Here is an 18038-nt window from a genome sequence, read left to right as displayed (position 1 = left end):
ATAATGGAAACACGCTGTCATTATTCACAATATGTATACATAAATAATAAATATTGCAAAAACACTTTGTGAATAATTATAATTCCATTATAGTTTAATTATACATTATAGATATTGCACTTACTGTATCCACCCCAAGAAACGATTTGTAAGCACTTTTTTTCTTCTTTTGCAGTTGCACTGTTTCCATGAAGCATTTCTTTCTGCTATCCCACAATATACGAATTAATTGATATAGATAGACTGACAGTCAGACAGATAGATAATATTATATATGAATATTGCAAAAACATTGCATTTCCATTATAGTTTTTGCAAATCTTCTTGCAGTTTTCACCTCAATCAAAGATTCCAAGGAAACCTAGCAATTTTTAATATAATTTCTAATAAAACTTTTTGAATTACAATTCAAAATATAAACATTTCAGCTTGACTAAAATTTAGGTATGCATGCATGTATGTATATATAGATAGATAGACAGACAGATGTCCCTCTCAGTGTGTATGTCTGTGTGTGTGTGCATGTGTGTTGCATGTCAAGAGTTCCATCTGGAAAAGTTCTCTTTGCGGAAGCACAATTTGAGGAGACAGGATTGTTATTCATTTCTTTTTCTGGAGGAAGAAGAGCTTGCCAAGTATCCATTTCTTTGTCCCAGATGACTGCCGGAGAAGAGGATATAAAAACAGGAACCGCAAAATTTGTGTAATGGTTTTCATCTGAACCTAAAACACTCTGCAGTGTGTGTTTGGGGGTCTAAAGGGGACACGAGCTGCCCAAGGATCCAATGGATATTTCATGAGTTCAAAGGATGCAGAATTTAAAAGAAAAGGGCTTGGTTTATCACTCTTGTATGTGAGCTCGTTTTAAGAGATTGAGGCAAAAAAGAAGAAGTGGAACCTCTTAACTATAAATATATATATATATATATAGAGAGAGGAGAGAGAGAGAGAGAGTTTATTTATAGAGAGAGAGAGAGAGATAGAGAGAGAGAGAGAGAGAGAGAGAGAGAGAGAGAGAAAATGCTGTTTATGCAACTTTTTTCCTTTTCACGTCTGAAAGCAAATGCTCTGCAGTAAGTCTAAATATTGTTTGCAGTGTGCTGGTGATTTAATCTTATGTGAGAGATAATTACTTTGTTTTGACTAATTTTACAATGAGACTCACTTGGTGTCTCAGCTATGTTTATGAAAAGCATAGCAAAATGTTTTTTTTATTTCATATTTTCTTGCATATCTTGTGCATTTCCCAGAACAGAATATATTAAGAATATATTAAGCTTCAAACCCCATAAACCTCAGTACATAACCTTGGACTACAGACATGAATGACAAAGTCCTACAGACTTCATTTTGAAGGAGCCACATCTAAAGAGCACAAATCATATCTTTTGAGCTATGCTGTTGCTAGGGTAATTTAGGTGGTTGCTATGTTCTTACGTGTTTTAAGTGTTGCTATGGTATTTTGAGTGTTAAATGTGTTGATGTGTGGTTGCTAGAGTGTTGCTATGCTGTTGATAGGGTGTTCTGAGTGTTCACTGCATTGCTTAGTGGTTGCTAAAGGATTATGATTGTTTTGGGTGTATTGCTATGTGGTTGATACAATGTTCTGTGCTGTTACAAATGTGTTCTGAGTGTTTCACTGCATTGTTAGGTGGTTGTTATGTGGTTCTTAAGCAAAAGACAAGAAAGAATGGAACTATAGTTCATGAAGAATATGGTTATTTGCTTTATTAGCCTATATTTTGATCTAAATTAGACTGTATAATTTCAAAACCTGCTGCAAAAACAGAATGGACTTTAGCTTTGTGAAAGGAAGCTACATAAATATACCAAACAGCCGATGGGCTAAATGAAAATGCAAATTCACTCTCTGTCAGCAGGTGTCACTTAAGGAACAGCAGTGATGCATTGTTTCCTTGATTACTGCCATAAACACTAAATGCATTATACAGAGGCAAGATAAAAGGAAAATGCCATCTAAACTGTTTCTTAAGACAGTCAGTTCCCCTCAGAGATACATTAATACTTCGCGCACAGTGAACAGTGAGCTTGCTCTGCCTGCAAATGTATTTTCTCCTCTTTGTGTCTCTGGCCTCTGTGAACGCCGTTTACAGACTCCGAAATAAAACAAAAAAATGTCTGGTTCCAGTCGATCGGTGCATCTCTGCTCAAATTCAAATATTAAACTGCTTTTATTTTGGTGGTTTGCCAGCAAATAAATAATTGTGCCGCATGTTTCAGAGTGAAGCACTGCATGTCATGGGCTGCACTTGAACAAACACATTACCCGCTTCACTCTGAAAACCACATCACAATTTAATTAAAATTCAACCAAATATCACTACCTCACTAAATCACAATGCCATAAAGTCATAACCATATATCTATTATATTTCGATATATAGTGCACCCCTAATTAAAATTATATTATTTTTTAAAAAACTCATTTGGGCGCCCCTATGGATGGACAGCGCCCCTAGCATTTGCCTATTTCGCCTATCACCCATGGGCTGGCCCTGATGACGATGTAAAATTGAAAACGGCAATAGCTACACAGTAACACGCTCGTCAATTCAACTTGCAGTTATTAATAGGCTACTGTACAAATAGCATATGGTATTTTGGCAGAAATGTTTTTATTATAAATGTTAGTGTTCAATGTTAGGCTCAGTCTCAGTACCCAGACTCAGGCCAATACTGGCTAAGAGTACCATTTTGGTTGCCATGATTGTGGCCCAATTCCAGTGGTGTTGGCTCAGTTTCAGTACCCAGACTCAGGCCAGTACTGGCTAAGAGAACCCATTTTGGTTGGTGTGATGTGTATATATATACTTACACTTAATTAAAACTTCCAAAATGTGTATTAGAGACTCCTTCCAGTTTTGATATAAAACCAGAGCTTTAAATAAAATTGTTTTTCCACAAAATGACATTGTTACCTTAAAATCCTTCAGATGGCATCTACTTCCAACAAAAATGAAATACATATTTTACAGTATCCTTGTTAAGTCTACATGTACTTATGCATGTCAACTAAATATGTCATCTTTACAAAGATTAAGGGGTTGGCCCTTATACCATTTCTTTTCATGGCATCCCCACCTACTACCCCATAACATCAATATATGCTTCATCCCAATGTTAATTGGGTTTGTGAAGGACTTCACCAGAGATTGTATTATCTACGTAGATTGTGGTTTTATGGAATTTAAAGGAAAATTATGTATCTCTTTTATCAGTCTATATTAGAGAGTGTTATCATGGTTTGTCCACCTGGTATAGTAATCTTTCTGTAAAATCCAAATCAAAGATACTGTATATTGTTCGAACTGCTATGAAAATGATAGGACTGAAAGACTATCCCATGCAGTATTCAAACTCTGTACAAGCAATGAGGCAAAAAGGATCCTAAGTAACCCATCTCATGTACTCTATCCCTGTTATGAACTCTTACCCTCAGGAAGAAGGTATAGAATTCCCCAGTATAAGCGGAACAGATTTAAAAATTATTTTATACCAGTGTCAATCAGATTGTTTATTACTGAGTAGTGATGTTTATGCCTTTTTGTATCTTTATGAATGGTTGATGTGTATATTGTGTATGTATACAATTTTTAATTTTTAATGTATCCGGTTCTGTCGAAATGTTGGCTTTCGAGTCTACTACAAATTTACCCTTTGGGGACAATAAAGTATATTTCAATATTTCCATTTCAATATAAGCTCTTTTCGGACTATTTCCGGCTTCCATGAAATCTCAAAATACTACCAGACTTAAACAATGAATGATGACTTTACATTTTTATTCTATACTTACCATAAACCTCGCTTCCATCTGAAGACGCTGAAAAAACGGCGGCTTCTTGCAATGGTGTTGTCCGACGTGAACGTGATGTGTGTGCTCTCCTACATGTCCGCGTTCCCAACCTAGCACCGCTGGGTTATAGATCAAGACCAATTTTCAATCCAAAATTGGGTTAAAACAACCCAACATCCTTACCCAGCAGTCTCAACCCAGCAGTTGGGTTGAAAACCCAGCGTTTTTTAGAGTGTGTTAGATTATCAAATGTTTACCCACAAGTGTATTAAGGTATTCTGGTCTTCTGGCAATTAGCAGCACAAAACGCCTGTCAGGTTTTGTCATTAGATGTCAAAGCTAGTGTCCATGTCTTGAAACTCATATAGCAAAAATAATATTAAAGTTCCCTTAACCACTTTAAGCTTGTTTAATTATATTAATTAAATCATGCCAACAGTAGTTAAAGAAAAAAACAGAATGTTGGATAAAAGGGAAAAATAATAATAGGAATTAAAATAAAAAATACACACAAAAAAAATAACATAACAAGGGCAGGTATAAGATATTATGTTTAAGTGTCACTGCTACATACTATTTACCACATTGTAAATGGAGACCCACCCCCAGCACGCCACCTAAACTGGTCCACCCTTACAAAAAAAAAGTTTATTCAAGTGTGCTATTAGTATTAGGGTGACCATACGAGCCATTTTCCCAGATTGCATCCTTGCCAGGATTTTTACATTGCCTAAAACATCCAAAGTAGTTTGACCAATAACATGCAGGTATTGTACATAATCGACCAATCGGCGTGTGAGAAGGTGAGATCTACAGAGAATGATCAAAGCAATGCAAATACACATACATGTTAGTTGTGTTTGTTCGTTCGTTCAACTTGAAGCGTCGCTGCGCAAAGATCATTGTATAAAAAACAATATATAAAAAAAAATGCATAAGGAGCCATCTGCTCTGCTCTTATGGATTTCATACAATGATCGATCTGCACAGTGCAAACAGCCAAAACCTGGATATTTTAGGCAATATAAAAATTCTGGCAAGGACGCGTCCTGAGAAAATGGCTCGTATGGTCACCCTAATTAGTATACATCTTTTAAACTAAAAATAGGAAAGTATGCTTTTAGTTTACTTTTTATGTAGTTCTCTGAAATGGGCTTTATGTACTCCTCAGAAATATACTTAAAATGGCATTTAAGTATACTTGACTTATACTTACAAAAAGTCTAAGTATATTTTAGCTATATTTGTGCTTCTAGAATCCGTGTTTTCATTATTATACGGTAGAGGGTGCTAGTACACATCTTCTGCACAGAATTTCCAAAAAAAAACACAAGTGAATAAGAAAAAAAGAAACAACAGATACTAACACATGTAACACGATCATCTGATATGAAACAGCATCAAAACTGTAACATTATGGAATTAAATGTCGACAGATGAAGAGGTAATAATTACAGTCAAGCTTTGGGGTGTTGATCGACTTTATCTACGTTTTGATTCTCATTCTGAATCCAATTCATAGTCTTTTTTCAGCTTTTTGTTCAAAGTGTTGTTTCTTTATTTTTTATGACACTTACCCACATTAAAGTGTTTTAAAAAAGAATGCATGAAGCTAGAATAAAATGTTTTTGTTTACAAGCAGATACCCTGTTCTTTCTTTTGATGTTCAGATATTCATATAACAAAATATATACAAATTAAAACCTAAATAGGGACATAGTAGTATACCTAAAGTATGATGTAAAGTTCACTCAAAGAAAACTTATGAGTATACTTGCAGTATAAAACTACTAAACTAGTAGTTTACTGAGACTATACTTCAAAGTGTACAAAGTATTTAATTAGTAAACTATTAGTATACCTATAAGTTCACTTTTAGTATAATTTCAGTACAAACTACAAACATAGAGGTAAACTAGTTGTGTACTCAAACTTTGCTACTGTTATACTTAAAATATACTTAAAAGTATACTTTTACATACTAGAAAGTGGGCCAATTTAGTCCCAAGGAGTATTGAAACAGTACACTTACAAGTATATTACTAGAAAACTGATATTTGTATGCTTGCTACATAAAGTATACTTAAAAATATAATTGAACTTTACTTAAGTATACTTAATAAAATAAACTTGAAGTATACTACTTTTTGGTAAGGGCAGGTATGCATGCCCATATCTCAGCCAAAATCAGACCAGCGCTTATGGGCCTGTAATCGGTCTGAATGTGGCTAAATGTGCCGTGTCTCAGTGCAAATCGGGCCAGATCCGCATATCCAAAGTCTAACCATATCTGGCAACCATTACTGGGCCAGAGATGGCTCACTTTTGGTAAGCCGCTGCCAGAACACAACCGAGTGAGCCGAGACTCAGCCTCAATTAGCCCGATTGCGCTGGCTACCTGGGTGGACTTGTCTCCATGCAGGAATGAGGAACATGAGTTATCAGCAGAACTGGCTAATGTTGCAGTAGTTGCCACTTCTTCTTGTACCTTGGTGTCCACAGAAAAAGTCAATATCGAAAAACATGTTGTAATTTGAGCATTAAGCATATTGTCCATAAACAAAAATGTCCCTAGTAGCTGATCAGCTACCATCTTTATATAAATCAATGAAAACCCTTCCGCTTTGCTTCTTCTCCTTCTTCCTGTTTCTTGGCTGCCTAGCGTTTTCGACTTGTACATTACACGTCACATCCTGATGTAATGTGTCATTACGGGACTTTTACGGGTTGTGTGTGAATGCACGCACAAATTCAGGACAAACACCCCCAATATTAACCAAAAAAAAACTAACGATCCGGAAACAATTGCCGGCACACATCATCCGTGTATTTTCCGGAATCTCTTGTGTGAAAGGGGCTTAAGTGATTTCTTGTGCGCTTTGGGTGGTTTTGAGATGGTTGCTTACTTTATAACAATATACAAACCCTAGACATAAAATGGTGTGATTTATTTATTTATTTATTTATTTATTTTTTACAATTACAAAGAAACGGCAAGTATCACATTGAATTAAATGTGAAATTTTGAAGTAGAATAAAATGAGATTGTATTTTTTGTAAAACATACTATAATAATTTACAAACAATATACAATATACAATATACAAACCTGTATACAACAATATACAAACCCTAGACATAAAATGGTGTAGATTTTTTTTTTTTTTTTTTTTTTTTTTTTTTACAATTACAAAGAAACGGCAAGTATCACATTGAATTAAATGTGAAATTTTGAAGTAGAAAAAATGAGATTGTATTTTTTGTAAAACATACTATAATAATTTATAGTTATTAATTTCCAATAATAATTTTGTACAGTGTAGCTTTTCCTTACAAACTGTGCTGCAACATCTGAAATGATGAATCATTTTAAACATTTCCACCAAAGATGATGAGGTTATTAAACCATTAAACTAAATAGTCCATTGTCTTTTCTAATTATCTTTCCAAATGTGGCGTTCTGGAACTTGTCACAGTGGTGACCCTGCTATCAAAGCAAAAGAGTATCTCCAATGCTATTTACAGGCAAATTAAGGGCAAAGATTTCATTACTTCAAATCTGGCATACTTCCTTGGAAGTGCGAGAACTGCTAAACGATGCCAGGCGAAGCCCATGCAGCTCGCCCTCGGGCTCCAAAAGACTTTTTTTTCTTTATACAAGGCCTAAACTTCCTATGAGATCTGTCCGGCCTAGCGTAATGACTGTGCATAACCTGCTATAATTGGGCTCACTGGCTCCAGAGTCAACTATTGTGGTTTTGAATCGGCCCCCCCTCCACGGTCCCCTTGTTGCATTATCAAAGAATTTGGTGCACATTATAAAATGCCTAATTACAGGGCGCTCTGTGTTTCCTTCCGATGCCTAGAGCTCACCAAGGGTCATTATTACTTGGATCCATGTCCGCATGTCCATCCTTGCACTCGTACTTCGCATTTATTCTTTCTTTTTCTTTCACACCCACTCTCGACCCATGTGGTTCAATCCTACACACGAGCAAACGGATATATGGTTTCTCTTCCTAACAAACAAATATAATTGTACATGTACAACATCCACTCAGACATTCCGGTGATTATCTGTGAAATATTTTGGAGACGCTACCGACTGTGACTAACATGTGTTTTTGAGCACAGACTGACACTTTGTGGTTTTGGGTTTTGTTTCAAGCAGCACTGAACATGCCAGTGGAAATAACAAGGGTTGGTAAATTATATTTAAATGACTGTGAAGAGGAGATTGGTTTAACATTGCTGTCCAAAACATGATAATAAAATAAACTAGATGTTACATTTCCTAAAGAAAAAAGAATGTGCATGGAAATGCAAAACTTCATCTGTAAATAAGTGAAATTGGGTGAGTCTGAGTCTGAGACTTTCTGCTTTACCACAGAAAACATTACAATAAATGACAGGACGTAATTGAAACTTCTCCCTATTTCCGTGTCTCTTCCAACAAAATTGTCTTGAACCACAATAAAGCCTGAGGTGACAGTGGAACTTATCTCCCAGAACAAGAGGAAAAATAAATGACACCAAGAAAGGAAAACGTCAAGCAATTTTATTAAGCCCACAAATTCATGTCACATTGAGCTTTGCTCAAAGCTAAACCATCTGTATGCATTTTGTCCACTGTTTCCTCTTTATCTTTACAAAGTATATAAGCTTTTGTTTGGGGGAGCTTTGGATGGGGGCGATAAAACAATCAAAGAAACAGAGAGACAGCTGTTGCATAAAGAGGTACACTTGGAAATAATGCCAGAAGACTTATTTAGGATTAGTTAGCCACAAGTCTTATTTTTGCAAGTTAGAAGATAGAGAGTCAGGGTTTTATTTTATTTTATTTTTAATGCGTTCCTGTTTTTTGTTTAATATTATTAGGTGATTTTCCCAAAGAAATGTCTGGGTTATTTTTAGCTCCAAAATCAGAAGAAAAAAATATTAATAATGATGAAATACTACTAATAAAAAATTAATATATACTTAAGGTTTGTTTTACTGTTGCAATATTTTCATAACAGCTAAGCAAATTGTCAACCAAAATTGTCATGACTGAAATGCAATAAAATCTCATTCTTATTTCAGGAATTATTATTATTATTATTATTATTATTATTATTATTATTTACAAAGTTAGCATAAACTAAATTCAGTACAATATATATTACAATGTTTTGAATGATACTTTACAAATGTAGCCTACTTTACAATTGTTCTTTACAAATGTTTTGTATGCAATATATCATTTCTTATACAACCCAGACATTCGAGATTCACCCTACTATTTGTTATGTGTCTTATTCTAAAAGATTTTTCCCTGCATCCCCGTCCAACCCACTTCTCCCATTTCCTCATGGACCCCATTGACAATGTGTGACCAAGGAAATCTGGGCGTTCTTGGGCAACGGGAGTCCCCATGACCAGGCACAAAGCCCCCTGTCAGTTACCTTTACATCCTTTGGCTGCTGAAAAGGAGGCCCTGAACAATAGGGGCTGCTCAGCTGGGGATGGTGGAGTCTCATGGGTTTGGGAACTCGCTCACTCTCTGCTCATTTCCTCTTTGACTCTCCATGTTCATTTGAGGCCACCTCAAGGTGCATTTGTTCACCCCCTTCTTTTGATAACACAGAAGTAGCTTTGCCTGTTATTGCCTTGCAGCCTTTTTAAAGAAAAGTTGCTGGAGAGACAGACAGACAATGTGTCAAGGGGGGTACTTGAAGAAGACTACATTCTCCTGTGGGAGTACTTCCTATTAGCCCACAATGGTCCATACATTATAAAGTGGCTTTGTATGGAAGCTATTTCCATGCTAAGTAAACTTGTTGTATTGTTGTCTTTCATCCACTATCACAGCTGGATTGGATTTAACTGGATCAGACTTTTTTGTTTGTGTTTTCTCTTCTGTATACAACTTTATGTTTATCAGATTGCCCATTATATTTAAGAATTAAATAATATTTAATTCTGTTTGCCAGCCTGACATTGGTGCATTATGGATACAATTTACTATTTGTTATGTTGCTGAGCTAATCATGTACTGCGCATTTCTGATTAAAATATAATTCTTGTGATAATTTAAGAAACAAACATACTATTAAACTGGTGCTGCAGTCCAGCTGTTCTTATCTTATCATGCCACTATAAAACATCGAATAAAACAAAATAATTACAATAATTATTATTATTATTATTTTGACATTTAGATTTTAAGACATTCTCTGTAACTAGAAATCAGGTTAAGCTTGTACACTGAAATGTCGAATACAGGTAAGAAAACACAAGTCTAAAAACTGAACTCACACATGGTGGCCAGAACAGCTGCACAAAGGACAGAAAAAAGTTTAACTCATTGCAACAAAAGAAGCTTTACCACTTAGGCCTATGTACCTTTAAAAAGTCTTCAAAAAGAGAATAAAGCATGATAAAGTTATACACATAAGTATCATCAGCGGTTGAGCAACAGATAAGCTCTCCTGTGCAAATCTTTAGGCTGTGAAAGACTGAGGCAGTGGATATCTGATTTGCGAATGAATCTTTTGAATGAACAGATTCATTTGAATGATTCTCTTGAACCGATTAGCACACTCTACTGTACTGTTTTGTTTAGGAGAAAAACTTTCAACTGTCAAATGTTACTACACATAACTGTTTGCGTTCAACAGTTTTAGATTTTTCAGTTACCACAAACGTTAAAATATAAGTGTGTGCAGAAGTTTGACTGAGGTAACAAACGGGCTGCTCATTTTCCATTATGATCATTATTTGACACTATATCAAGAAAATACAAGTATTGTCGTCATGTATCACCTAATTTTATGTGATTAGTGATTTGTTTAAAATGTATTTTACAATAGGGTGAGCACGGGCACTTTTTCCCCGGACCTGGCCAGGATTTTTATATTGCCTAAAATATCCAGATTTTGTTTTTGATTTCCTGTTTTTATACTTGCTGAAGGTAATGACCAAAAAGTAGTTTGACCAATAACATGCAAACATTGTACATAATCGACCAGTCGTGTCGCGTGAGAAGGTCGGATCTACAAAAGAGTGGTCAAAGTGTTGCAAATACGTGTACACAAAGGTTTGTTCAACTTCTGCTCTCTATTCTACATCTCTCATGGTACTTTGATGTCATACACTGATTGAAGCCTGTATATTTTAGGCCATATAGAAATCCTGGCCAGGACATGTCCGGGGGAAAAAGGCACGTAGGTTCACCCTATTTTATAGGCTTTAGTTAACCTTTAGCTCACTGTAAACAGAATGTTGGTTTCGAGAAACAAACCTGACAGAAACTTCTTTTAAAAAGTCGACCTAGACCCTCTCAATTAAAAGTCGTTGAATAATTTGCACAATACAACACTGGGCATAATCTATATCAGGGGTCGCCAAGTGGCGAGATGCGTCCATCCGGACCGTGAAGCCTTTTGACATTATACAATAAAAAAAAACAAATGAGTCAAAACCAACTGTCACAATAAGACGTAGCACATTTGACAAATAACTCAAAAGAATCGGTGAGTCAGCTCTTTGAATTAGTTCATTGAACCGAATCGTTTGAGTGAACAGATTCGCTAAAATGAATCGAACGTCCTTGTGCTAGTGTTCTCTGTTCTGAGAGAACACACACACACACACACACACACACACACACACACACACACACACACACACACACACACACACACACACAGGGAGTGAATGTTGAGTCCTGTAGAGCCAATGAGCTGGGACCGGATACGATATATCCTCTGGGACAACAGCTACTCTGTTCACCCCCTTCACTTCCACATGACGCCATTTACAGCATAAACCCGACCTCCTCTCCGGAAAGAAGAAAAAACAAGAGCTGAAAAACTTGAAATCAGCAGTGTGTGCTATGCAGCCAAACATTCAACTTGCGAACCGCTACGCTACTTCTTGAAAAAAGTCTTTATCATTTTTATTTTTTTCTATTAACTCGGCTTGTTTTGTTGGATTCTGGAACTTATTTTCTTTTTGGCATAATTAGCGGTTTAAAAGCATTAGTTAAACTACACCGCGTTCTACTTGGAATAAAATTCAGATGTTATTGTTTCGCGCGAGCTACGCGGAAAAATACACAAACACGAGGACGCGGGAGTTTTTGCTATCATCGGGATTTTTGTGAATGAATCTCCCAATGAATTGAGGACTAACCAAAGAGAAATTCCTACTAGTAGGATATACTCTTCACAACACAAATAGGAGGTTGAGGTGGTGAGATTACGGTAAGTGACATGTGATACAACTTTTTTTGCTGCAGTGGATTTTTACAGATTTTTACTTTAGTTTCGTTTATTGCATATTGTTTATTTAGTCGTGCATTTATATTATAGCTCTTCGTGACTTTTTCCAGTGCTCATGCTCCGCGCCATTCTTGCAGCTGTGCAAATAGTTGCCATACGGATCTGTTCCCTACGTACTTACTTTGACTTGCTGTTCATTTAAAGTTGCGAATCACTATTGAACAACGTCATCTACAGATGCACGTTTATTATAAAAACCATTACTAAGACCCACTATGATTTTAATAAAAACTTTAAACATTTACATTTTTGTATCATTTAAAGTTGCGAATAGACATTGATAAATGTCATAAATAAGCGTTTTTTTCTTCTTTTCTTTTTCTTTCAAAAAAGAAAAACCTATTCGACGTTTCACTAAACATGTTAATAATAATAATAATAAATAAACCTTTGGCTGCTGTTGCAAATTAGAAAGGGGGGAAATGGTTTTGTACTCCATGAATAGTTCAACCAAGTTACGTATTGTTATAAAGTTAGAATGCATGCTGATAACCCAGATCAGAAGTTTAAATAGCAGTGAGGAGATAAACAGATGTTTAACAGACATTTTGCTGATGGGGCCTCTCTGTGGAAAGAGAGATTGTACATTGATATGGTAATTTGGGGTAGTGTTATTTAGATACTCAACTGGTGCTGAGATGTAAGGTTTCAAGGTTTTTTTTCTTTTCTTTTCTTTTTTCACTTAAACACGTGGATATTTTATTTTGATGTATGTATGTTTTTTAGATTTATTTTTTTTTTTTTTTTTTTTTAAATAATAGCTTGAACCACAAAACAAAGTTAATTTGGGTTTGCTTGTAATTGTTTTTTTTTTTTTCTATACCATCTTTTACAAACAAGTTATAATTGCCTCTGCAAGGAATGAGCAGTGAGAATGATGTTTGCAATGTTACAATAAAAAGACAAGCTACACAAAGTCAACACAAAAAGTAAATATTCAGTTAAAAGTTAATTGTATAGCACTTGTTTACAATACACAATACCTAACAATTTTCTACAAGTAAGCCAAAGGTGATAATTGTTTCTATAAATGTACAGATAAGTTATATAAAAGGTGTGTATATATAGGAACACATTTTAGAATGGTCTCAAACTTTTGTTGATGATAAATGAGGAAGATGATTGTGCAGAAGACAACCTGGTAGATATTGCTCTGCAAAGAGATCCTTATTTATTCTTGATCTGATAATGTGCAGCACCCGAGACACTGTAGAGCAAAAGTGGTTTCTAGGTTTTCCATGAACTTGATAGCTGCAGGTGGTAAAGGCCTGCCCTATTGATGATCAGCCTTCCAGGGCTGTAGAGGTGGGGAGTAGTTGGGAGATTTGCATTAAGGACCTTGCCATCTGCCTTTTCTTTTTGCCTAGTTTGTATGATTTACATATGGTTAGTTTATGGGATTTTACTTCCCTGTAGACTCTCGTTTAACTGTCTGCCTTTCCCATAGGACTTCAGATGTGTTCAATGCCAGCCGGAGAGTTCCCACTTCAGAGTAAAGATGGAGATGAGAGCTCAAAATGGCGGCAGCAGCTCCTCTGGCTTGCTGCAAGCTTTGCGTGACGGTGGCGGACCCCAGACTGGGGACTCAGAGCCTTGGGAGGGTCAGGTGCTCTCCCTGGACCAGATCAGGACCATCCGCAGCAGCAATGAGTACACAGAGGGCCCGACGGTGGCACCCCGGTCACCGGCCTCCCAGCAGAAAACGGACTCGCAATCTTCCAGCCCAACTTCCACCGCCTCCATTGAGCTCTCTGAGCATAGAAACTCCCAGAGAACCCAACAAGCTGGACAGCAGACTCCTCAACAAGCTTCTCAGTCACCAAGGAGCGGCATGAGCAGATCCATCAGTGGCACCAGCGACGGGTCACGCAGTACTGCCAGGGCCAGTACGGGCAGCACTTCATCGGAGCAAAGACTTTTGGGAAACGCAGGCGGGACGGGCGATCGGGTGGTGAGGGAGCAGCCCAAACGTTCAGAGCTGAAACAGGAAGAATTAAAGCCCTTGGCAAGAACCCCAGGCCGGGCTGGCGACAGAAAGCACTCAGATCGCTGTGAGGACTGTGGCCGCTGCAAGTGCGAAGGGTGCACCTGCCCTCGGACCCTGCCATCCTGTTGGATGTGTGGCCGCAGGTGCCTTTGCTCGGCGACAACAACGATGGACTATGTGACCTGTGTCTGCTGCGTCAAGGGTCTCTTCTACCACTGCTCCAGTGATGATGAGGATGTGTGCGCGGACAAGCCCTTCTCTTGCAGCCAGTCACATTGCTGCATGCGGTGGTCGGCAATAAGTGTCCTGGCAATTTTCCTTCCCTGCCTGCTTTGCTACCTCCCGGCAAAGGGCTGCGTGGCGTTGTGCCAAGCATGCTACGACTGCACCAGTCGGCCAGGATGTCACTGCAAAAACAAAGGAATTGAGAAATAAATGAGGCTTGGTCCCTGGAGTAGCACTGGGAAGATAACCTTATCTGGGACTATCTCCAGAGCAGTGGAAGAATTTTCACAAATTGTTGTAGTTTTGGCACTGTAGACCATGCGGTGACTTTGGATTGGCGGAAAAACTGGTTTGAAGTGGTTTGCTTGTTTGTTTGTTTTTGCTTTTCTCTTATCCACTTTCTCTCTTTCTGTCACTCTTTAAGGGGGGTAATGTTTTTGTTTTAAACTGAAGTCCAGAATGTTAGCCCTATTGACATTCAGTAATATGACTGATAAAGGTGACAGACTCTCCTAACTAACTATTTGTGAATAGTATCTGCAAAGTATGTAAATTAGCAAATGAGCTCTTTTTCTGAGAGATTTTATTTTTGTACATATAATATTTCAACTGTGAAAAGCATTGTGCCAAACCAGAGGCACCTTGACAGATCCATATATATGACACATATATAAAACTTGTATAGTGTTGTACATTCATTTTGAATGTATATCAATCACTCTTTTGATATTTTGCCTTATAGAAGAGAAACCTTATACATGAATTATCCCTTCAACTATACATGTAAATTGTACAGTGACCCTAAGAAAAAATTTATTTTCTAATTTCAACACATTGTTTAGTGTAAAAATATTTATTTGAAGTTTTATTATTTTATAAAGTAATATTTATTTTGAGAGGCTTCTTTATAGGCATCACACCAACTTTGAGAAACAAAACCTCCGTTGTTGCTGCAAAAAAAGGGTGTAAAATCTGATGCATATGTTCACTATAAAATAGAAAATATATTAACGTTTTGAAATTAAACAATGCATTTTCTCTGTTCTTTATGGCCTGCTGTTGACCTTGTTTTTAGCCTTTGAGCACAAAGACCCATTTCAGAAAATCTACTGTGTTTTCAATCGCCTTTGTTTACCCGACGGATCAACTGTCAGGGTCGTGTTTCACTTTGTGTTTATGATGACAGCGATGATGTTCGCAGAGCTTCAGTTTCGAGGTCATCTGAAAATAAAGTGATGAAAATGATAGTGTACATTGGCAAATTAGCAAAATAGGTGCGTTACTGAAAGATTCTATCGATGAGATCTTCCTGCACAAAGGAGATCAAGTGAAGTTTAATATAGCTCACTATAAATGCCACATTGACTATTGTTTGGTGTTGACTGTTATTACATGAATGATCTTGCTTTAACCATGACCATTTGTAGACATGGGTGTTATCTTGACTGGAAAATTGCAGAAATCTGTTAGTTTGTGTTGTTCTGGTTGACCAAGAAAACTCGACAAATCTTTAGTTATGTAATAGTCACACAGAATTTAGATGTCTGTGCATACAGATCAAGTTATGATTACCAATAATTAACATTAATACTTGGAACAACATCTTGTCTGATAAAACCACCCAAACAAACTGATCTCAGATCACGATCAACCGCAGTTTCTTTACAAAGAAGCCCTGATCTCGAGCCAGACCTTCAGGGGTAACTTCCAGCCTCCCCTGCCAGCAGCGGATACTGGCTGCATTTACTTCCATGGGAAACATCTGGCACTGGTTTAATCATTGAAGTATGCGAACCACTAGTTGACATCAGGAGGATCAGAAATTGTTTCTGTTGGCAAGCCATTGTTTGCTACACTACCTCCAATCCTTGCTTGTGTTATGGAAACTGCCCTGTGGGAATATTAAGAGTAGATATGGTATATGCAAGATGCTTTATCAATTCTGCTTTTGAGGAAAATTTTGCCCCCTAGACACTCTGCAAGTTGATTGGATGCGCTTGTGTAAGGTGTGATCTTTAACCCTTTTGTATTAAGGAACTCAGAAAGGGAAATATGATTGCTAAAACATAACCGATAACTCTGTTTGCATTATCACAACTTTATTTGAATAAGGCATGAGCAAAATCACTTGAAATAAATATGATTTTAAAGTAGTGGTTCTCAAATTCAGGTCTCAGATTTTACATTCCAAATAAAGTGTCATGCATTTGTACCAAAATCCATTTTTAGTTTGGTTTAATTGGTCTACAACAAATATGCACAAATATATGGTTAGTTGCAGTTTTAGTGGTTTTCATCAGTGCAACTCATTTTTAAGAGTACAAACCATCGGCTGGGAATCACTCTCTAAAACTAAAGCTGCTTAAAATGTCAACGTCATGACGTTGATTCTACATTGTTTATAGTAAATGTTTTTAAAATAATATATTTTGATCTTGTAATGCATGCATGCCTCATTTCGTATAGTCACAAAGTAAAAGGCTGTGCCTATTTCCCATTTTCTTCCCTTTGACATGATATTCACTACTAGCATAAGCACTGTTGGTTCAGCATGTTGGCGCATGTTTGTTTTTTTGCTGAGGTTTTGAGTGACAGCCAGCCAGCTTTCACCCCTCGGTAGGGATGAGCCCCCTTCCATGTTTACGCGGCAAAAAACAAAGCCACCCCGATCACTTGAGTGCGTCGTTTTCCGGCTTGCCTCCCACCCATTGTTTTAAGCTGTGAATGGCAGGGCAGTGACGGGGGGTTGGCTTGCTCAAGAAAGCCCTGCAACGGGTTAAAGACATTACTTTAAATGACAATGGGCCAACAGTTTACCCCCACATTCGAACCCTTGTGTATTCACCATCTTTTCAATGGCCCTCAGTTATTTCACCGCCTCTTAAGCCTCTTCAACTACCTGCTTGGTATTCTCACAGGGCAGCCTTTGAGTGTGAGTGTGAGTGAGTGTGTGTGTATGTGTGTGTGTGTGTGTGTGTGTGACAGCACGCACGCGCATGTTTCCTACTTTGCGTGCGAGTGTTTAGCAGCCGCTAAATGTGTTGTTATGGGTGCAGGCAGCACAAAAGAAGGATATATGGGAAAAATGACACCCTTTTGAAAGAGCTGCAATTGCATGCCAAGTTCAAGAGAAATGGAGAAATATAGATTTCTCCATTGAGCAGAAAAATGGGTCAGATAAAGGCTGGGAGGGTTGACCTCAATAAACAGACAACAGACGGGACGGAACTTACTTTGTCTAAAAAATTAACACTAGTATTAAGTGCTCGCCTAGGCCAGAATGTCTAGTTAGCGTCAAACGGAATGGATTAGACCAGTGAGAAGTTATTTAATTTGTCGTTCAAGATGTTATGTACCCAATTATTGATGTTTGATATGGTTTGAAAGGTTATTGATTGCTTCCATCCTCATTCTAAATTTAACCATGTCAATGAGGACAAGCTACACAAGCAAAGAGAGATAACCCTGACTGGTTACCACAGGACTAAACTTGGGTTTGAGGGTTTAACACTGCAAAACATCAAAAGCACCTAAAAGAACAAGATAAAATGAACATTTTCAAGATACTTAAATAAGCATTAAGTTTTTTGTTTATACTTTTTTATTTGTTTGTTTGTTTTTGCAGTGCAATGCATAATTACAGTTAACAGGCTATCAAAATATTGTGCATGATATAAAACAATTT

General features: G+C 37.1%; 1 protein-coding gene across 2 annotated transcripts; it reads left to right on the top strand.

The window, feature by feature from the left end:
• The first annotated feature begins 11484 nt into the window (after positions 1 to 11484).
• Positions 11485 to 15398, top strand: LOC109074737 (protein sprouty homolog 2-like). Of its 2 annotated transcripts, none has more exons than XM_019090757.2 (2): positions 11485 to 12063; positions 13597 to 15398. In XM_019090757.2, exon 2 carries the CDS (start codon positions 13640 to 13642, stop codon positions 14561 to 14563), a length of 924 nt encoding a protein of 307 aa, XP_018946302.1. In that variant the 5' UTR covers positions 11485 to 12063; positions 13597 to 13639; the 3' UTR covers positions 14564 to 15398. The 2 variants fall into 2 exon arrangements, with proteins under 2 accessions (XP_018946302.1, XP_018946301.1); XM_019090756.2 differs by having other exon boundaries at positions 11488 to 12063; positions 13589 to 15398.
• Positions 15399 to 18038: the final 2640 nt, after the last annotated feature.

Source organism: Cyprinus carpio, chromosome A1 (genome assembly GCF_018340385.1).
Source record: "Cyprinus carpio isolate SPL01 chromosome A1, ASM1834038v1, whole genome shotgun sequence".
In the NCBI taxonomy this organism is placed as follows: domain Eukaryota; kingdom Metazoa; phylum Chordata; class Actinopteri; order Cypriniformes; family Cyprinidae; genus Cyprinus; species Cyprinus carpio.
Note: the sequence above shows the minus strand (reverse complement) of the source record. Positions and strands in the feature narration are given on the sequence as shown.